This window comes from Symphalangus syndactylus, chromosome 1, assembly GCF_028878055.3.
Source record: "Symphalangus syndactylus isolate Jambi chromosome 1, NHGRI_mSymSyn1-v2.1_pri, whole genome shotgun sequence".
In the NCBI taxonomy this organism is placed as follows: Eukaryota; Metazoa; Chordata; class Mammalia; order Primates; family Hylobatidae; genus Symphalangus; species Symphalangus syndactylus.
In genome coordinates this window covers 24,231,980-24,254,893 of record NC_072423.2, presented here as the reverse complement: position 1 = coordinate 24,254,893, position 22,914 = coordinate 24,231,980, and the positions used below count along the sequence as shown (strand labels likewise).

At 40.5% G+C, this 22,914-nt stretch overlaps 1 protein-coding gene across 4 annotated transcripts in view; it reads left to right on the top strand.

Moving 5' to 3' along the window:
* The first annotated feature begins 20,507 nt into the window (after positions 1-20,507).
* The window catches only part of TNFRSF11A (TNF receptor superfamily member 11a), a 62,032-nt gene continuing 59,625 nt past the window's right edge, over positions 20,508-22,914 (top strand). For all 4 annotated transcript variants that reach the window (XM_063638061.1, XM_063638143.1, XM_063638109.1 and 1 more), the window contains exon 1: positions 20,508-20,631. In XM_063638061.1, the coding sequence (XP_063494131.1) occupies positions 20,551-20,631 (81 nt within the window). In that variant the 5' untranslated portion in view covers positions 20,508-20,550. The remainder of the gene's footprint in view (positions 20,632-22,914) is intronic.

Here is a 22,914-nt window from a genome sequence, read left to right as displayed (position 1 = left end):
TGAGTAGAATGTATTTTTATTGTGAACATTTTTCTTAATTAATGAATATATTTATTTAAGTGCTAATGTTTTTTTAAAAGGCAACAGTAGGCAAGATTCACGGTGTATTTCAAGTGAGAGTCTCTTTTCTTAAATATTTTAATATCATTAAGATTTCACATTGTGGTTTTTGTTTTTTGTTTGTTTGTTTGTTTTTAGTAAAATATGTCTTGTTTTTACAGACAAGACACACTAATCATTGAGACCGAGATTTGGACTGAGTCCAAAATAGGGCATAAAACTCCCATACTCATTCCTTTTAAACAGAAGTGAACTTACGGTACAAGTTTTTAAGTGTTCAACTTAATGAAAAACTAAGTTTGCAAAGTAATGAAAAGCTAATTTGAAATTATAACTGTGTTTCCAGAGTAATCCAGAGATTAATTTTTTTCAGAAATCCAGAAGTGCCATAATTGCTAATTTAGCTGAATTCTTCCAAGAACAGTGCCTTTTTTTTTTTTTCTTTTTTGAGATGGAGTCTTGCTCTGTCGCCCAGGCTGGAGTGCAGTGGCACAATCTCGGCTCACTGCAAGCTCCGCCTCTCGGGTTCACGCCATTCTCCTGCCTCAGCCTCTCCGAGTAGCTGGAACTACAGGCGCCCGCCACCACGCCCGGCTAATTTTTTGTATTTTTAGTAGAGACGGGGTTTCACCGTGGTCTCAATCTCCTGACCTCGTGATCCGCCTGCCTCGGCCTCCCAAAGTGCTGGGATTACAAGCGTGAGCCACAGCGCCCGGCCTCCAAGAACAGTGCTTGAATGATGGCAGTATCTATCTCTATACATAGGTGTCTGTGACCTTCGTTGGTTTGCATTATTCACCCCTTTAGAGAGATTATTTTGCTAAACATCAAATTGATTTTCAACCTGAACGAAATTGTAATTTAAGTCATGCTATCCTCATTATCCATGGCTTTTAGGATATGTCACTACTATAGGATATGTCACTACTATACACTATAATTCTAATGGGGGTCTCAAGTCAAGGTGCTATCACATTCTTGTTTTTAAAAAATTGGTTCAAATAGTCTCTGTTAAAGTGTAGAGAGGTGAGATCAGTAGGTATTGAATTGTCTTTTCATCATCCCATTTTTCAAGACAACCTATTTTGGACCGTTATTTGAACTCCAAGGATATAACTTTCTCTAGTTACTACCCTGCTGATCATTGAACTGCAGTAGCTAACTACAGCTAACATTCTGTGCTGGTTATACTTTCTTAACTATTCTTTGTGTAAAGATTGTACTAATTTTTTCAGTTCATTAAACAAAGTTACACTTTAGCTCTTCAATGTTACACTTAAAGAGCTTTGGACTGTGCTGTGGCTCACGCATGTAATCCCAGCACTTTGGGAGGCCAAGGTGACGAATCACTTGAGGTCAGTAGTTCAAGACCAGCCTGGCCAACGTGGTGAAACCTGTCCTCTAAAAATACAAAAATTAGCCAGGCGTGGTGACGCGGGCCTGTAATCCCTGCTACTTGGGAGGCTGAGACAGGAGAATCATTTGAATCTGGGAAGCGGAGATTGCAGTGAGCCGATATTGCACACTGCACTCCAGCCTGGTCCACAGAGCAAGACTCCATCTCAAAAAAAAAAGCTTTGTAATTAGCAATTCTAATTCATGAAATACTCCAGATTAGCCAGGTAACAAAATTCAAACTTCAAGGTTGGATGTTAATTCTCTTATAAGAAAACTACAAAATAAATTTAGCCTTTTGTATGAGTAGACATCTATTTCAAAGTTCTACTGTAACTTTACAGTATGCTTGGTTTTGATACTATTTTTTTCAGTACATTAGAAAGAAATAGAGACTGGCCGGGCACGGTGGCTCATGCCTGTAATCCCAGCACTTTGGGAGGCTGAGGCGGGAAGATCACTTGAGGCTGGGAGTTCGAGACTAGCCTGGCCAACATGGTGAAACCCTGTCTCTACTAAAAATACAAAATTAGCCAGGTATGGTGGCACGCATCTGTAATCCCAGCTACTCTGGAGTCTGAGGCAGGAGAATCACTTGAACCCAGGGAGTGGAGGTTGCAGTGAGCCAAGATGGTGCTACTGCACTCCAGCCTGGGCGACAGAGTGAGACTCCATCTCAAAAAAAAAAAGAAAATAGAGACAAACTACTAATCAAAAATAATTTATCAAGTAAGTTTCTGCATATTGGTAAAATAATTGAATTTTAGACAATTTTCATACTACATAAGAATGTGTTCTGTATGCATTTTGTGTGTGAGCCTACACTGTGATCACAGTCTCCAAGTGGCACATCTCATCATTCATATTTTCTCTTCGGAACCAAGTACAGGAAACTGTTTTGATTGTCTTTTTTGTGGTTTACTTTGCATGTTTAAGAAAAATCTTAAAACATCCTATTCTCTGTAAGGCCACACCAATCATAAAGTACATAACAGTTAATATAAACTTAATACTGCACCAAAAACAAATATATTTTATTTTGATAGTATATAAATAATATCTTCAGTTCAGTGTCATGAGGAATGTAAACTGTTTGTTTTTCTCCAGAGAGGCTTCAATAAATCTGGGAAATTCTGTCCCCCGCATATCTACACGGAAAACTATGTTACTATTTTAATTCCTTTTATTCCATTACAGACTAATCCACCATATTTATTTCAGTTAGATCATTGCATGAATAGATTTCTGGAGGGACTTTAATGTAGTAAAATATATGTAGTTTATAAACTGGCATTTTGTGTTGTGTGTTATATATATTAAATTCTTGGTCAGTGATGTTTTTAGGGTGTCATTTGTTGATAGTAATCTGCTTTTTATAATTTTAACAAACTGCTTCCCTCCAATTGTTGGCATTTTAAACCTTAGATATTTTCAGGACATGCATCTTCAATGAAGCTGGAAATGTTACAGATAATCTCTCTATAAAATATACATTGCTGAGTAATATAAATCTAATAATTTCTCATTTATTTTATGATTTCATAGATGCTTTATCTTCATTTCTGATCATTACCTGACAGTTCTTTAAATTCTTAGCTTTCTCTGTTCATAAGCCTTCCCATCATGTATTAAATAATGAACCTTAAAGGTGACTACTTTCATAATGTAAATTGTTTTCTAATTTATTTTTCATATGGATTTTCTAAATATGGTCACCTTTCTGTCAAATTCTTTTCTTACCCCCAAAGAGCATGAAAATGTGTTCTCTATTCCTCACAGGACTTTATTTATGGAAATTACATAGTAATAAACCTGAAAGTGCTTTAGCACTTAGGGAGTAGGAAATAAAAGTAAAATCCTAAGCCCCCCAGCCAACTGAACAGACCTCTTCTTGGCCAAGGGGACCCCAGAGAAACCTTCAAAGCTAAGGTACCAGCATGACAGGATGGGAGATCAGACACACCTCAGTATGCCTCTTCCTTATTAACCTTTAACCAGAATTCTTTCCTGAGGATGCAGAAACTAGCTCTGGAAAACAAGAAACCAACAACTTATTCCTTTATTGCCTTTAGCGAATAGTCTGAGCCTGCTACTGGATGCCCCCTCCATCTTTGCAGCCACCTCTTTGCAGCTTCAGTGTGACTGCTCACCAATTTCACAATGCATCCCTTCCTTGAAACTGACCACCATCTCCAGACAAGTTTTGGCCTACTTGAGGAGGATGTGCAGTAAGGGTTTTTGTGTCCTCTGCTTCACCTTTTGATGTCAGAGGGCCAAAAATGCCACCCTCAGATCATGTTAATGTTGCCATTTTTTTAACATGCTGTCCATGAAGACGCATGAAGCCTGTATGTGCATGTTTCTCCTTTCATTAATATTCGTGACTCCTCCTGCAGCTTGTTGAAGTTGTATATGGCCACACCAGTCAACATCGATTCTTGTTCCCTTTACCCCTCCCTGAAAGTGCTTGCTCCTGCCTTCTGCCAGAGGCTACGCTTCCCAACCTGCAGGATGGCCAGCCTGAAGGCTGCAACCCTTTATGAGAAAGGAAGCTCTTGTTTCCAAGTTTATGATCCTCATGATTCTTCACTTGACAAAGGTATTATGAAAAGTTTAGGGTGGAGTGAAAATTTTTAAATCACTGAATAACTAAAGCATGAATAAACATGGATAACCCTCTTCTCCATATTTTTGTTAGATCTCATGTTCCAGCAAGTAAATAGGTTATCACGCCAGGCATAATTGATGAAAAATTGCGGTAGCAGGCAGAAACCGCTTTGATTGTTACTTTTGCCTACTTTAACCTCTCTTTTAGAGTTTCTAACCTAGTAAAGACTAGCAAGGTTTTTTTTTTTATTTACCAAAACTTGTGATAAAAATTAGTAGTCAACGTAAAATTTTCCATTACATAATGTATTTAGGTTTCTGAAAAATATTTTACCCTTTATAACTGCACTCATGTCTGTTCATATATATTTGATTCTAAGAGTAACTGGCTTCCTTTGATATGAGTTTGAGTGTGTTGGCTCCTTCCTTTAATCTTGCAACTAAACTTTTCATACTAGTAAGGAAAATCAGAATTGACATTTCTTGAAAATAATTGGCTTCTAATGTTATCTTAAAAAACATTGGCTTCTACATTCCCTCTGAAAACTGGCACAAGACAGGGATGCCCTCTCTCACCGCTACTATTCAACATAGTGCTGGAAGTTCTGGCCAGAGCAATCAGGCAGGAGAAGGAAATAAAGGGTATTCAATTAGGAAAAGAGGAAGTCAAATTGTCCCTGTTTGCAGATGATATGATTGTATATCTAGAAAACCCCATTGTCTCAGCCCAAAATCTCCTTAAGCTGATTAGCAACTTCAGCAAAGTCTCAGGATACAAAATTAATGTACAAAAATCACAAGCATTCTTGTACACCAATAACAGACAAACAGAGAGCCAAATCATGAGTGAACTCCCATTCACAATTGCTTCAAAGAGAATAAAATACCTAGGAATCCAACTTACCAGGGATGTGAAGGACCTCTTCAAGGAGAACTACAAACCACTGCTCAATGAAATCAAAGAGGATACAAACAAATGGAAGAACATTCCATGCTCATGGGTTGGAAGAATCAATATCGTGAAAATGGCCATACTGCCCAAGGTAATTTATAGATTCAATGCCATCCCCATCAAGCTACCAATGACTTTCTTCACAGAATTGGAAAAAACTACTTTAAAGTTCATATGGAACCAAAAAAGAGCCCGCATCGCCAAGTCAATCCTAAGCCAAAAGAACAAAGCTGGAGGCATCACGCTACCTGACTTTAAACTATACTACAAGGCTACAGTAACCAAAACAGCATGGTACTGGTACCACAACAGAGACATAGATCAATGGAACAGAACAGAGCCCTCAGAAATGATGCCGCATAGCTACAACTATCTGATCTTTGACAAACCTGACAAAAACAAGAAATGGGGAAAGGATTCCCTATTTAATAAATGGTGCTGGGAAAACTGGCTAGCCATATGTAGAAAGCTGCAACTGGATCCCTTCCTTACACCTTATACAAAAATTAATTCAAGATGGATTAAAGACTTATATGTTAGACCTAAAACCATTAAAATCCTACAAGAAAACCTAGGCAATACCATTCAGGACATAGGCGTGGGCAAGGACTTCATGTCTAAAACACCAAAAGCAATGGCAACAAAAGCCAAAATCGACAAATGGGATCTCATTAAACTAAAGAGCTTCTGCACAGCAAAAGAAACTATCATCAGAGTGAACAGGCAACCTACACAATGGGAGAAAATTTTTGCAACCTACTCATCTGACAAAGGGCTAATATCCAGAATCTACAATGAACTCAAACAAATTTACAAGAAAAAAACAAACAACCCCATCAAAAAGTGGGCAGAGGACATGAACAGACACTTCTCAAAAGAAGACATTTATGCAGCCAAAAAACACATGAAGAAATGCTCTTCATCACTGGCCATCAGAGAAATGCAAATCAAAACCACAGTGAGATACCATCTCACACCAGTTAGAATGGCCATCATTAAAAAATCAGGAAACAACAGGTGCTGGAGAGGATGTGGAGAAATAGGAACACTTTTACACTGTTGGTGGGACTGTAAACTAGTTCAACCATTGTGGAAGTCAGTGTGGCGATTCCTCAGGGATCTCGAACTAGAAATACCATTTGACCCAGCCATCCCATTACTGGGTATATACCCAAAGGACTATAAATCATGCTGCTATAAAGACACATGCACACGTATGTTTATTGCGGCACTATTCACAATAGCAAAGAGTTGGAACCAACCCAAATGTCCAACAACGATAGACTGGATTAAGAAAATGTGGCACATATACACCATGGAATACTATGCAGCCATAAAAAATGATGAGTTCGTGTCCTTTGTAGGGACATGGATGAAACTGGAAAACATCATTCTCAGTAAACTATCGCAAGGACAAAAAACCAAACACCGCATGTTCTCACTCATAGGTGGGAATTGAACAATGAGAACTCATGGACACAGGAAGGGGAACATCATGCTCCGGGGACTGTTGTGGGGTGGGGGGAGGGGGGAGGGACAGCATTAGGAGATACACCTAATGCTAAATGACGAATTAATGGGTGCAGGAAATCAACATGGCACATGGATACATATGTAACAAACCTGCACATTGTGCACATGTACCCTAAAACCTTAAAGTATAATAAAAAAAAAAAAAAAAAACATTGGCTTCTAATGTTATCAGTTAACCATTGACCAATAATGAAAAAAGTTAGAATCTAGGTTTCTTGCTAAAGCTATAAATGTGTTCAGATCTTAGGGGATAAATGCTACATATCAAATGTGGAGACCATTTTGTTTTCTTTGCCATACTACTCAAACCCTTATGGCATTGTAATGTAATTATTATCCTCAACAAATCATGGAGAGGTGACAGAAGACTAGAGCTGGGCAAATGTGATTTTCAAAAATGAGAAGCCAATAGATTTTACAAAATATGGATTACCATTTGATTTTCAATCTAAATAAGCTCTTCAGGTGTATCTTTTCTGACCACCCAATCTAAAGTAACCCCCTGTAATTCCCTCATATCACCTTGGATTTTCTTTTTTATGATTACTTTTTACCAGTACTCATTTTCTTGTTTTGTTTTGGTCTCTTTTTCTCACTAGTCTCATCTCTGTAAGAGGAAATGATGTCTATTCATTTCAACCAGTGTCTTTTCAGTAAAGAATGCCTTTTATTTGCTAGGTACTCAACAAACATTGAATTAATGAATTATTGAGCTTGATACCAATTCCATGCAAGATTGTAGACTAGATTAAAAGGATGGTTTGTGAGCATAATTAGACATCCCTGAACATCCCCCAAACTCATACTTGAGTTTGCTAAGACCACGTGTCAAACTAATCCAATGTTCTTTCGATAGAGCTATTATATATCAGTTAGGAGGCTGGTGTAGTATTGTGCATCTTGACCTCAGCAAGTATTTGACTGTTTCTCATAATGTCCTTGTTTTTATCTGAGGTACAAAATGTGGGCTAAATAAGAGCACAGATAAAGAGTGTCCCATCTATGTGTGGCGTAAAAAGCTAGGCTGAGCTTATATTCACATCTGGCTCTCTGTCAGCACCCCGATCAACAAGCCTCACCAAGTTTACCAAGGGATTTGTAAATGCAGAGAAGCCATTTTTTTTTCTAAAGATGTTCAAGTAATTCATCATTCACCATGTATTTATGGAGTACCTATTTTATGCTAGCCATAGGGATAGAGGGAATAAGACCAACACAGAGCCTACTTACAGAGCTTTCAAGCAGGCAAGGAAACAAATAGGTTGAGAGAGAAGGACTAAGGAGGATTTACTCTAATTAAGGTGATTATGGTTTACTTTGGAAGGCTTTGCTGAGGTGACATTTTACTTGATAACTAGGAAGAATAGGCTTTAACCATGTGAAATTAAGAAGAGGGGGAAAAAGCAGTGTGTGCATAGACCACAAGGTGAAAAACTGTGCTGTGTTCAAGGAAAAAAAAAAAAAAAAAATATGGCTAGAGTGAGACAGTATCAGAACATGATATTGGAGAGAGGCATGTAGCTGGATCATATAGCACCTTGTACACTATGGTTAGAAGTTAGAAAGGGAAGCCTTTGAATAGTTCAAGTAGTGAAATGATTGATCCAATTCATATCACAGCTAGATATACTTCTGCTAAGAATGTGTTGCAGAAGGTCAAGAGTAGAGGCTGAAGGCAGAAGTGAATACAGTAGTCCAGGCGAGAGATGATGGCCTACACGAAAGTGAAAGGAATAGGGCAGATTTCAGATATACTTTGAAAGTAGATTGGCATGATAGATTGGATATGAAGAGTGAAGGAAAAGGAAAAACCAAGAACGTCACCTAGATTTTTGGCATGAATAACAATAGGTGATGACAATAGTTACAAAGTGAAGTAAAGAACAATTTTGTCTCAGATGTATTAACTTTAAGATGTCTGGGAGTTGCCTGTGGAAATGTCAAGAAGTTAGCCAAATCTAGATCTCAAGAGAGGTCAGGACTGAAGATTATGGAGTCATCAGTATTTTGATAAACCCATGGAACTAGGTGAGATGGCCTGGGGAGAAAGTAACAGTGGAGAAGAGGATTCAAATCAACTCTGAGACACTCACATACTTGGGGATTAAGCAGAGCAAGGGGAACTACTGAAGGAGTCGGAAGGAATAAACAATCAGGTAGGAGGGAAACCAGGAGAGAGTGGTATCATGGAAGCAAACAGGGGAGCATTACACCAACGGGGCCAATTAGCTGTATCAGTTGCCACTATCAGTCAAGATGGGAAGGATCTGAGACCCATTGGAAGATGAAAGTCACTGATGACTTCAGTACTAGTTTCAGTGGATTGGTGGAAATAGCCTGATTGGAATGACTTAAGGAAAAAGAGTAGAGATAACAGCTCTTTCAAGAAATTTTGCCTTGGGCCGGGCATAGTGGCTCACACCTAAAATCCCACCACTTTGGGAGGCCAAAGTGGGAGGATCACCTGAGGTCAGGAGTTTGAAACCAGCCTGTCTCAGGGTGAAACCCTGTCTCTACTAAATATACAAAAATTAGCCAGGCTCCGTGGAGGGTGCCTGTAGTCCCAGCTACTTGGGAGGCTGAGGCATGAGAATCGTTTGAACCCAGGAGGCAGAGGTTGCAGTGAGCCAAGATCACACCACTGCACTCCAGCCTTGGCAACAGAGCAAGACTCCATCTCAAAAAAAAATTATTTTTGCCTTGAAGAGGAGCAGAAGTACTGGTAGCTGGAAGGGTCAAGAGAGGGTTTGCTTAGTTTTGTTCTATAATGGGAGCAATTAAATCATATTCGTGCACTGATGAGAATAAGCTGGTAAAGTGGGAGGGAGTGGTGATGCGGCAGCAGCAATGGGCAATAACAGAGGAATCCTTGAGAAGGCAAGGGGGGTGAGATTCGGAGCATAAATGGAGGACTAGCTTCCACTGTAATGAGAGAAAGCAGAGAATAGATAGACTTGCAGGTAATTAGTAGATTTAGTGGTGGGAAGATTAGGGGGTTTCCATCTGATTCCTTCCATTTTCTCAGTGACGTATGAAGCAAAGACATTAGCGTGGCTGTATATGGGAAGTATTGGAGGTTTGAGAAGAAGGAAGGTAGTAATGGTTGTCTTCAAGAATGGCCGAGTAGATTATAGAAGGAAATATAGGATTGCCGAGGAATTTTGAGAGCCCATTTGAAAATAGTAATTATGAATTTAATGAGAAGCCGGTTAGCACAATTGTTTTTACTTTTCTTGAGCTAGGATCAGCCATTCTGGAGCAGATGAAGAGAATAAAGTATAATCAGGGCTGGGGTTTTCCAGGTGTGTAAGATGAAGAGCAAGGACACAGGCATTAAAGGTGTTTGCAAAGGAAAGATTATAGTGGTTGGCCATAGAATCTAAACCGGTATGGGGAAAATGAGATATTGGGGTAAATGTTGAGGGAAAAATTATCTGATGAGTGGGTCTCAATAAAGCCAAAAAATATGTTCTAGTGAGAATATGCAAGTAAAGTGAACTGGAAGGATACTTCCTTTTGAAGTAAAAATGAAAAAGCAAATAAAGCTATTTTACCTATAGTCCCTAAGATAAGGACGTTTTTGAGAACTCTTTTTTTTTTTCCATACTTTCTTTTTTTTTTTTTTGAGATGGAGTTTCACTCTTGTTGCCCAGGCTGGAGTGCAATGGTGCAATCTCCGCTCACTGCAACCTCCGCCTCCTGGGTTCAAGCAATTCTCCTGCCACAGCCTCCCAAGTAGCTGGGATTACAGACATGCGCCAGCATACCCTGCTAATTTTTTGTATTTAGTAGAGATGGGGTTTCACCATGTTGGCCAGGCTGGTCTCGAACTCCTGACCTCAGGTGATCCTCCCACCTCGGCCTCCCAAAGTGCTGAGATTACAGGCGTGAGCCACCACACCTGGCCTTTTCTTCCATATTTTCTACTTCTCTCATTTGTTCTACTTTCTGGAATCCTTCCTGGGCTTTATCTTTCAACTCTTGTGTTGTTTTCTTTTTTTTTTCTTTTGGCATTTATGTTTATTCCAAGAGCTCTAGTGTGTTCTCTGATACTCTTTCTTAGCATTCTGTTTTTGTTTCAAGGATGCAAAAACTGCTTTAATCTCCTTGAGGATACTAATTAAGATTATTTTTTATTTTCTAGCTTATTACTTATGTCTGTTTCCTTCAGTGTTATTGTTCTATTTATCCATCATTTTCTCTTTTGTAATGGACATTTCCTCAAACATCTGGTCACCTTTGGTTATTCATTCATATTTAAAGGTGAAATAAGGCTGAGCATGGTAGCTTATGCCTGTAATCCTAACACTTTGGGAGGCCAAGACTGGCAGATTACTTGAGCTCAGGAGTTTAAGACCAGCCTGGGCAAAATGACAAAACCCCATCTCTACAAAAACAAAAATTAGCCAGGCATGGTGGCACGTGCCTGTAGTCCCAGCTAGTTGGGAAGCTGAAGCAGGAGGATTGCTTGAGCCCCAATATAAGCAATGTACTTCTAAAAGAAACCACAGGTTAAGGAAGAAATGACAATGGAAGCTAGAAAACTTATTCATTAAATAATAAAAATATCAAACTTGTGAGATGATACTGAGCTAAAGCCATGATTAGAGGGAAATGTACATACAGCTTTAAATACAGATGCAAAAAGAAAAAAGGCTTAAGATCAATTATAATCCCAGCACTTTGGGAGGCTGAGGTGGTTGGATCACCTGAGATCAGGAGTTCGAGACCAGCCTGACCAACATGGTAAAACCCCATCTCTACTAAAAATACCAAAAAATTAGCCAGGTGTGGTGGCACATGCCTGTAATCCCAGCTACTCGGGAGACTGAGCCAGGAGAATCGCTTGAACCTGGGAGGTGGAGGTTGCAGTGAGCCAAGACCGCGCCACTGAACTCCAGCTTGGCGAGAGAGCTAGACTCCATCTCAAAAAATAAAAAATAAAAAAATCAATTATCTAACGTTCATTTCAAGAAGTTTAAAAACAGCAAAGTAAGCTGAAATAAAGAAGCAGTACAGATTAGATATTAGTGAAATAGAAAACTCAAACACACAGTCCAGATCAACAAAGCTGAGTATTTTATTCTAGCTAAACTAATAAAATTGATTAAGCCTGGCAGGACTTAGCAAGAAAAAGAAAAGGCATAAATTACCAATATGAAAGATGAAAAAAAAATCTGCAAACCCCAAGATATTCAAAATATAATACGAAGATATTATGAATAACTTTATACCAATAGATTTGAAAGTTTAGATGGAATGGATATTATATTTTAAAAATATTCCTACTTTTACAAAAAAGGAAAACTACTTACCAAAACTAACACAAGGAGAAATGTAAAATCTGAGTAGTTCTATGTCTAGTAAAGAAATTGAATTTGTAATTTTAAACCATGCCACAAAGAAAAAACAATGCTCAAATAGCTTCATTAGTGAATTCTACCAAGTATTTAAGGAAAAAATAGTACCATTCTTGTATGCACTTTCAAAGCTCTCCACATATTCCACAGTCCTGGCCAGCAAATCCCTGACTTCAAGACCTGACAAGATCCAATTCAGAAGGAAAGTAACAGGCCAATCTCATGAACACAGATGTAAAAACTCCTAAACTAAATATTAGCAATCTGAATCCACCAATGTCCAAAAAGAATAAAACAGCTTTACTATGTTCAATTTATAAAAGGTATTCAAGGTTGATTTAACATTCAAAAATCATCATATTAACTGAACAAATATGATCATCTCAATAAATGCAGTAAAAATACTTGAAAAAATTCAAAATCTATTTATGAAAAAAAACGTCAGCAAACTAACAATAGAAACTTCTTTACTTTGATAAGGATTATTAGCTATGAAAAACTGTAGCAAACATCATACTTCGGAGTAAAAACAGAATTAGGAATGAGTCAAGGATACTTGCTCTCACCACTTTTATTCAACTTTGTACTAGAGACCTTGTTCAGTGCAACAAGGCAAGGAAAAGAAAAGCTACAGGAATTGGAAAAGGAGAAATAAGACTGTTGTTATTTACACACAACATAATTGTGTACACAAAAAAAATCTTTTTAGAATCTACAGATAAAGGCTAGGCATGGTGGCTCACGCCTATAATGCCAGCACTTTGGGAGGCCAAGGTGGGAGGATTGCTTGAGCCCAGGAGTTTGAGACCAGCCTTGGCAACATAGTAAGACTCCTGTCTCTCCAAAAAATTTTAAAATTAGTCAGGTGTGGTAGCACACACCTATGGTCCCGGTTACTCAGGAGGCTGGTGTGGAAGGATCATTTGAGCCCGGATGTTTGAGGTCGTAGTGAGCCATGATCGCACCACTGCACTCCAGCCTGGGCAATTGAACGAGACCCTGTCTCTAAAACGAAAAAAAAGAAAAAGATTAAAAAAGAAAATCCACACAGCAGGAGAATATATTTGTAATACATACAACCAACAAATCATATCCATATTATACAAAGAATTCCCACAAATCCATAAGCAGGACAAGAACCCAATAGAAAAATGGGCAAAAGACTTGAATCAACACTTCGCAGAAGAGGATAACCCAATGGCCAATAAATATATGAAAAGACACAGGAAATAAAATGATACTAATGATACATCATTAGATGTAATGTTACATTATTACAATGATGCATCATTTATAATGATGTATCATTAAAATGAAATAATAATACTCTACACCTACTTAGAAAAACCAAAATTTAAAAGTCCAATAATATCAGATGTTGACCAGGATGTGGAGCAAGTGCAACTCTTCAGACACTTCTAGTAGGAGTGGAATTTGTACAACCACATTGGAAAATTGGCAGTACCTACTAAAATTGAACTAGGCCTCCCTATGACCTAGCAAAACATGCATTTCCACAGAAATGCATACATATATTCACCAAAAGACATCCATAAATGCTCATAGCAGCATTATTCATAAGAGCCCCAAACTGCAAATAACCTTAATATCCTTCATCAGCAAAATGATGAGTACATTGTGATACATTCATACAATGCAACACTATCCAGTAGTAACAGGAATGCATCTCATAAAATATTAAATAAAAGCCATACACACAATACTACATACTACAGTATAGACTTTATGAAGTTCAAAAGCAGACAAAACTGATTCATGATATTATAACTTAATCTACAAGGATGAAGGATACTGACTCGAGTGAGCATAAATGGGCTTTGGGGGTGCTGGTAATGTTCTGCTTTGTAACTTGACTGCTGGCTATAGGTATATTTTCATTTTCTGATGATTCAGCAAGCTTTACACTTTGTGTGTTGTACTTCCAATAAAAAATATTATTTTAAAAAACAATTCTATCTATCTCAATCTAGATAGCAGCAACAGTTGTCTATTAAGGACAGTCTGAACCTGACCAGTCTGAAGGTAGAACTTTGCTGTCAGCCTATAGGATAACACCTGTGCTTCTGTTCATGGATAAGGTGTGTACAGCCACGTCCTCCAAATGTGGCATAAGATCATTAGAGTTAAAAAAAAAAAAAAAAGGAAACAAAGGAGATGCAAATTATGTCTGTTTCCACTAGATACTACTTTATCTGCAATAAAATATCCAAAAAGTATGTGATAACTACTAATATTACTCATACAGTTTAGAAATTCATGTATTTTGAATACCAAATCTGCACAACTAAAGAAATTATTGTCTACCAAAGTGAGGCAAGACAGGTGTCATATATACAGTTTAAAAGTTTTCATGTTATGTTTGGGTATTATTGTGGGATAGTATTGCACCTTGATTAATCTCTGAGTCAACACAAATTTATCATTGGTTTACCTTTGTAAAAAAAGAAAAATATTTCTTACTACTAGGAGATATGAGAGGAAGAACAAAACATTACAGGGTGGTTGCTGGGTGCAGTAATCACACCTGTAATCCCAGCACTTTGGGAGGCTGAGACAGGCAGATTACCTGAGGTCGGGAATTCGAGACCAGCCTGGCCAACATAGTGAAACTCCATCTCTACTAAAAATAGAAAAATTAGCTGGGCATGGTGGCGCGCATCTGTAATCCCAGCTACTCAGAGGCCGAGGCAGGATAATCGCTTGAACGCAGCAGGCGGAGGTTGCAGTGAGCCGAGATCGCGCCATTGCACTCTACCCTGGGAGATAAGAGTGAGACTGGGTCTCGAAAAAAAAAAGCCCGGGCACAGTGGCTCATGCCTGTAATCCCAGCACTTTGGGCGGGCAGATCATGAGGTTAAGAGATCAAGACTATCCTGGCCAACATGGTGAAACCCGTCTCTACCGAAAATACAAAAACTTAGCTGGGTGTGGTGGCACGTGCCTGTAGTCCCAGCTACTGGGTGAGGCAGGAGAATCCCTTGAACGCAACAGCGGGAGGCTGAGGCAGGAGAATCGCTTTAACGCAGGAGGTGGAGGTTGCAGTGTGCCGAGATCACGCCACTGCACTCCAGCCTGGGAGACGAGAACAAGACTCTGTCCAAAAAAAAAAAAATTACAGGTAGGTAATAAGAACATTTTTATTTATTAATAAGTTTTCACTATATGAAAGATTCGTAAAGTCTTACGTTTGCATAATTACTTTAAGTCTTTTATGCATTCTCTTTAGCTCTATACCCAGTAACAGCAACTATTTATATTGCACCACGTGAAAAAAAAATACATAAACTAAATAATTCTTATTCTTGCTGCTATTGATAAGCATCTCATTAACAAGATTGTGCCTATGTTTTCTGGTGCTTAAATGAAGACCTGTTAAAATGTAAGATAATCCTTGCAAGCCATCCACTAGAAACAAAAATTATGGCTACATTTTTATTTTACTTTTTAAATTCTGAAAACCAAAGACTTCGTGCAGAATTGAGAAGTGGGGATTTCCAGCATGAGGTGCACAGTATCCATGTAGAAGAGTTTTCATATCAATCTATGATTCCTAAATAGGTATAATGTGCTTTTTTTCCCCAGAGACAAGTAAGGTAGTTCATTGTCAGTTGATTACTTTTTAAAAATGGAAAACACTTAGCTTTAATAAATATTAAAGCTAATATTTTTAAATATTGTTTAGAAATATTTTAATTTTAAAAATTGTTTAAAACATATTTTTTCATTTGTTACGTATAACCAAAATTTAATTGTATATGTGCTTATAAGTGTGTGTGTGTTTGTGTGTGTGTGTGTGTGTGTGTGTGTTGAGACAGAGTCTCATTCTGTTACCCAGGCTAGAGTGCAGTGGCGCAATCTCGGCTCACTGCAACCTCCGCCCTTCTGGGTGCAAGCAATTTTTGTGCCTTAGTTTCCTGAGTAGCTGGGATTATGGGTGTGCACTACTACTCCTGGCTAATTGTTGTATTTTTAGTAGAGACGGGGTTTCACCATATTGGCCAGGCTGGTCTCCATCTCCTGACCTCAAGTGATCCACCCACCTTGGCCTCCCAAGGGGTTACAGGTGTGGGCCACCATACCCGGCCAAATGTTGGTTTTTAAAATCACAAACAACACTGAAACTAGTTTTTGCAAATGAAAGCAATCACCTTAGCTATAATGTGTTCATTCTTCAGTGAATATAGAAAAACAGTATTTGAGATCAATTACTTCCAAGTTTCTCATAATAATGCTCTATGTATAGGAAAGATAACATCCTCAAGCCTATTTTCTTGGATTTTATTATTGTATTGTATTATACATTAATATTTATAAAATATTGGAATTATTTGAGTGATAGTTCTGTAGAGATATCTTTAAGAGTAATTTAATTTAAAAAAATTTTAAATTCTTAGTAGATTTAATGTGTTAACACAGGCATTCTGCTGTTCAAAAGCACTTCCAAAATCAGCGCACTCACCTCTGGGGCTTTCCAAGCAGAAGTTTTAAGTCCCCTACTCTTCTTAGAAAATAGAAGGGGGTAATGTTGGAAGCGTGCCAGGAGTAAGCCTTGGTATTTTTCATGAAGTGCCACAATGAAAGTACCTTCTCCCACAAGTCAGTTCCTTTTAGCAAAATCATAATCTCATCTAGCTTTCCTAACCATGCTTTTCCCAGAAAGCCTGTCTCCTCATTGAAGATGGTAACACGATAGATAACTCAGTATTATTTTTTCTGTGCTCGTGACCATTCCTGTACTTCATTTAGAGTTTTAACATCCATTTACCAAGTTTACACAACTGCCAGTTAAAAATGCAAAAGTGCATTTTCCTCAATGTAAATAGTTTAGAAACATCAAAAATAAAAGTGTGAGTTTCTCCTTTTCCTTCTGCCGCTCACCTGATGTTAAAAATGTGGTGCTTGTAGTCCCAGCTACTCGGAGAGGCTGAGGCATGAACCCGGGAGGCGGAGCTTGCAGTGAGCCGAGATTGCGCCACTGCACTCCAACCTGGGCGACAGAGCGAGACTCCATCTCAAAAAAAAAAAAAAAAAAAAAAAAAAAAAAAAAAAAAAAATGTGGTGCTTAGTAAGGCAAGACTGCCATCTCCGAGTCAGAGAACCAGGATTGGAATCACAGCTCTGCCACTTATTGGCAAGTGACTCCAGGTAAGTTTTTAATCTCACTGTACCTCAGTATCCTCATTTGTAAAATGGAAGTAATGATTGTACTCTTTACACGCCTGTTGTGAGGATTAAATGGATTTTTAAGTGTGAATATGCTATTAATGTTTCCTATTATCCTTTCTAGAAACTTTCTTTGCTTATATAGATAAAATCATGTTTACGGTTCTTTACAAACATGGGATGATATTGCCCTGTAACTTACTTCTTTTCCTTAATAATCATGAACATCTTTCCAAAACTACATAATATTCTTAAGTAGCTGCATTATATTCAAAACTATGATGGGCAATAATACTTTCCACCATTTGTATATTAACAGATATTCACATTTTTTTCTTTTTGTGGTTTTATAAAAATGCTATACTAAACATCCTTTTGTCTCTTTCTTTATGTATTGATATGTTTGATTCCCAGATACAGAATTGCTTCATCAAATGATATTTGCAATTTTTAATTTTTAAAATCAACACTGCCAGATCACTTTCTAAAAAGCACAAAAGTAACTCAGCAGTGCACCAATTAGGCTGTACAGTAGGGAGTTAAAAAGCCAGCCAAGTAGTATGACTGCAGTAGCACAAAGGGAGGGAGGGAGAAAGTGGCAGAATTTTATCTGAAGGTAGACTGATAAATTATGGATGTGCATTGTAAACCCAGAGCTGCCACCAAAATAATTAAACAAGGATGCATATAAAATAAACTAACATGAAGAGAAAACAGAATCCTAAAAACGCTCAAACCAAAAGACAGTAGGAAAAGAGGAAAAAAGGGAACAAATAGAAAAACGGATGGAAAAAATAGAAAAATAGCACAACGGTAGACTTAAACTTCACCATATCTATAATCACGTTAAATGTGAACAATCTAAACACTCCAATCAAAAGGCAGAGATTGTCAAAATGGGTAAAATGGGAAAAAAGTGCCAAATGTAATGCTGTCACTTTAAATGATATAGATAAATTAAAAGTAAAAAGATAGATTGAGATATATCATATAAATGCTATTCATAAGAAAGGTGAAATGGCTATATAATTAATATCAAAGTGGACATGAGAATTTGATTTTACCACCAATCAAGGAAGACACATAATAATGATAAAAGTCTCAATTCATCAGGAAGACATAATAATTCTAAATGTTTATACCTCTAAGTAGAGCTTCAAGAATATGAAAAGACTGACGGAAATAAAAGGAAAAATAGACAAATCCAGTTATTGTTGGAAATTTCCACACTTTTTCTCAAAACAAGTAACAGAAAATCAGTATGGATATTTCAGCCTATTTGACCTAACTGACACTCATAAAGTACTTTACTGACAACAGCAAAACACATAGCCTTTTCAAGTGCACATGGAATTTTGACCAAGATATGCCATGTGCTGGGCTAAAAGTAAGGCAAGTGAATAGTTCTGGCAATCCAGGAATTCAAAACAGGTTATATTCTATTGGCATGGGACAAGTATCTTCATATAAATAGTTACCTTATGATATGGTTTGGCTCTGTCCCCACCCCAAATCTCATCTTGAATTCCCATGTGTTGTGGGAGGGACCTGGTTGGAGGTAATTGAATCATGGTTGCAGGTCTTTCCCGTGCTGTTCTTGTGAAGTGAATAAGTCTCATGAGATCTGATGGTTTTAAAAATGGGAGTTTCCTTGCACAAGCTCTCTCTTTGCCTGCTGCCATCCATGTAAGATGTGACTTGCTCCTCCTTGCCTTTCACCATGATTGTGAGGCCTCCCCAGCCACATGGAACTGTAAGTCCATTAAACCTCTTTCTTTTGTAAATTGCCCTGTCTTTATCAGCAGCACGAAAACGTACTAATACATGATACAAAGGAGAGATTATACGTATGGATCCAACATCGACCTAGAATGTGAGGAAAGACACAATCCTAAGCAAGTGATGACAAACAAAACAATAGGATGCTATCAAGATGGAGCAGGAACCCATCTTAGGAGTCTGTGGAGCACTCCTAAGCATGGAAATAAAGGAAAATCTTGAGTTCCTTCAAGGGAAATTCCAGGTACCTAGCTAGCCCTAAGAAGTAAATAAGTAACTTGATAAGCAAGAAGGTAATTGTAGCTTAAAACAATAACCAAGGAAGTTAGATTCCCTATAGAAACGAAAGATAACATCTTAACATGTATCCCTGAGTTGTTTCTCAGAAACCCAGACCCCCACCAAAACAGATCCACTGGCATGCAGACCTCAGACAAGGGGGAAATGAGGACTGAACTGACCACCATTCTTTCTTCTAAATTTCTTCCTGAAGGGCGAGGAGGAAGTCACACCCAGGAGCCAGAGCTAACATTCGTTTTTGCTGACCCCAAATTTTTAACAAAGCTTCTCTTCCTTCACTGATGGCAAGTCAGAAAATCTTTGAATGTATAACCTATAAGCACCCTCGCTTTAAAGATTTTCAAGATATCCCAGCTTGTTAGACCAAACTAACATGTAACCTCCGTGTATTATGATTTTGCCTGTAACTTCTGCTTTCTTGAAATTAACCCTGCGTTTAAAAATCCTTACTTGCAAGCCAACCGAAGGTCAGGATTTAAGCAAGAGCTGCCCCATTCTCCTTGCTTGGCGTTCTGCAGATAAGCGCCCTCTTTTCTTCCACTGCAAACCTTGTTGCGGATGGCTTGGCCTTACTGCACCAGAAGAACGGACCTCACTTTTTAGGTAACACTGTGCCCCAGACATCTGGCCATTTTATGTCTGAAAGGGCCCATGTGGTGATGGGGGCTGGGGGACGCCTCAAAGCTGGTGGAGCCTGGTGCCATTCTGGAATTTGGTGGGTGCAGGGCGGGTGAGGGGCGGACGCAGAGGATCAGGAGAAGAAAAAGAGATAGTGGCTGCTGGCCCCAACATTTTGAAGCAAAGAACAAGAGGAGTATTTTACGAAGCTTGGCAGATGGTGTATTGTGTTGCCTTAACTGCAGTCTACGAAATCTCCAGGAAGGATCCTCCTCCCATTCATTCTCGACGGTGGCGCATCCACTTTCGGAAGGCCGGGCCTCGAAGGGTGGGCGCGCGGGGCCGGAGCAGGGCCACCCCGATGCACCCATTCCTTCCCGGGAGACGGGGCCCACAGGCCTGGGGTGCGGTAAGGCGGGAGCCAGTGCCGTGAAGGGCAACCCAGGGCGGGTCTCCCGCCAACCTGTCTGCAGCCCGAGCACCTGGGCCAGGGGCGGAGACCGGACCAAGGAGGCACCGGGCGCGGCGAACACCCCCAGGGCCCCTCCCCGACCGGGGCCCCGCGTCCCACCGCAAACCAGGGGAGCTTGGGCACCACCTGGCTGGCACCGCCCGGCCCGGCCGGAGGGGGGCGCAGGAGGGCGGCGCTGGGGCAGGTGCGGGGCGGGGCACAGGGGCGGGACCACACAGGGCCACGGCAGCCGCGCCCGCTGGGCCACAGAGGCCGCTGAGGCCGCGGCGCCCGCCAGCCTGCCCCGCGCCATGGCCCCGCGCGCCCGGCGGCGGCGCCGCCCGCTGTCCGCGCTGCTGCTGCTGCTCTGCGCGCTGCTCACCCGGCTGCAGGTAAGGAGCGCCCGCGCCTGCTGGGCCGCGGGGCCCGACGCCTCCTCGGGAGGCCCGGGAAGGGCCGGGGCCGGCGGCATCCTGGCTCCTCTGCCTTCCGAGAGGAGCGGGAGTTTTGGGGAGCGGAGGCCGTGGAAAGCTGGGGAGGCGCTTCCAGAGTTGGACGGCGGAGGGCGGGAAAGGGCAAGCGGAGGGAAACGGGCGCAGAAGGAGCAGGTTGGCGGGACCGCAACACCCGAAACGGGCTCTTCCAAAAGCCCCTCTTAGCCGAAGACTTTGATGCTGTCATTTTCTCCAAACGCTTCTTGAGCACCTACTAAGCGCTTGCGCCGGGCGGTGCTGCGGGAGACAGCGGCGTGGGGACCGCACCTGCGGGAGATAACCGTTCCCGATACGATTTCTCCCAGGTGGCCTCCGTCCCAAATTTCCACCAGGAAAGGGACCTGATTCCCTCCTTCCCTGAACTGCGGGCTTGCCTTTGCCTCCCTTGAGCCCCTTCGGGGACACCCCTGCCAGCTCGCCTGGAGGCCCCGCACGGCCGGGAGAGGCTGCGCGCGCCCCGGGGATGCTGGACTTGCCCCTCGCAGACCCGAGTGGCTTCCCGGTCCTCTCGGAACAGGTTTCTCAGTACAGTTAGCAAGCGAATGCAGCCAGGCACGGACTTACTGCCTCCTGGAGGAGGGCCGCAGAGGGAAGCACACCCAGCACAACAAACGCTTTAAAAATCGTTGATACGAACTTGAAAGCTCTCACAGGGAAGGGCGAGTGGTGGTTTTCTTGGTTTCGGCAGGGTCAGATTTCCCCTCTGTTAACACTAGCTTAGGCTGCTGCCGTCCCTCCGCAGCCGGGCACAGAACCCGGAGAGGCGTGGAGAGGGACGCGTGGAGAATCGTGTTTGGGTGAGAAGAGGGGAAAAGCCTTGACAGAAATAATGTGGGTGCACTGAAGGCTGAAGCAAAAGATTCTAGGGAAGATTCATTCCCAATTGTATGGGTCTCTCAGTATGGTTGAGGGAAATGAAGGCGGAAAAATCTAAAGGATTAATTAAGCACTTCAGGTGTTGCTTAATTAAGTGTTCAACAGGTTGAACGGGGTGCTACCTTATTTGAACCAAAGGACCAGGGTTTCAGCGAACAGCTAGCCACCTAAGAAAAACCTGCCTGATCACGCAGTTGCAAAATTATCTCACACTGCTCTTGCAAAATGACATATTCATATGTGCATAAAAGGCGTTCGGTTCTAATATGAACAACAAATGCTATCAAAGTAAGTTTATTTTTCAGGGAGACCTTTCAACAAGTGCTGTTTCCCGTCTTTTTCTCTTTAAGCCCCTTTCATTATGCATGTTTGAAAATGTATCTAAACTTGCATCGATCAGTTCCAGTTCTAGGGGAGCGGACCTTCTAGGAACCTTATGAATTCCTTGGCTAGGCCACGAATTCAATTGACATAAGACAGACTAACAGGAGAAAAACTGTACTTAATTGCCTACGTAGACACAGGACTCCTACAAAATAAGAGACTCGAGGAAGGGTCAGATGATTGAAGCTCATGATAGCATCCATAGGGGTTTCTGCAGGGTGCTGCAAAACAGGTTTTGGGGGGTTTGGGGAGGAAGCATATGGTGAGTAAAGGACATCTTGTCAGGCACATAAAAGATTCTCAGGCAATAAAAATGGTCTCTGACCAGCCCTTGGGAGAATAGTTGAGAGTCTGTGTGGGCTGGTGTCAACCTCCGGTCTCCTCTCCTGTAATCTGAGTTAATCTTCTCTGGGTGAGAATCTTCTCTGGGTGAGAATCTTCTCTGGGTGAGAAGATTCCCATGGCGGAGATTCGAGACATTTGAGTTCCTTTTGGAGGATCTTTCTTTGGGCAGAGTTCAGAGAAACCTCTGCCCGTGGCCACTACCACCTGCCTTAAGTTCAAAATAATCAGCACACCATAGTGGCATATTTTGGGGTGGCATTTCTTGAACTCCTTCACAATCAAGTGACATTGGAATGCTTTTCTGCTTATTTTACTTGGTGCCCAACCTTCCCAGTAGAAATGCATTTTCTGTCAAAGGTGAGACTAGATGCAGCCTTAAAATAATATTTCCTAGAGATACTGTGGTTATCTAGGAAAAAGCACTCTCTGTATTCAATGACTGCTTCTTTAGCCAGCCTATTCCATTAGCTCACAATTTAGGAATGGCATTGACAGTTCATTGAGGATGTTAATGATCAAACACCAGGCAAGGCTTCAGGAACTGCCTAGTGGGGAAATTGGTTTTGCAAAATAGTT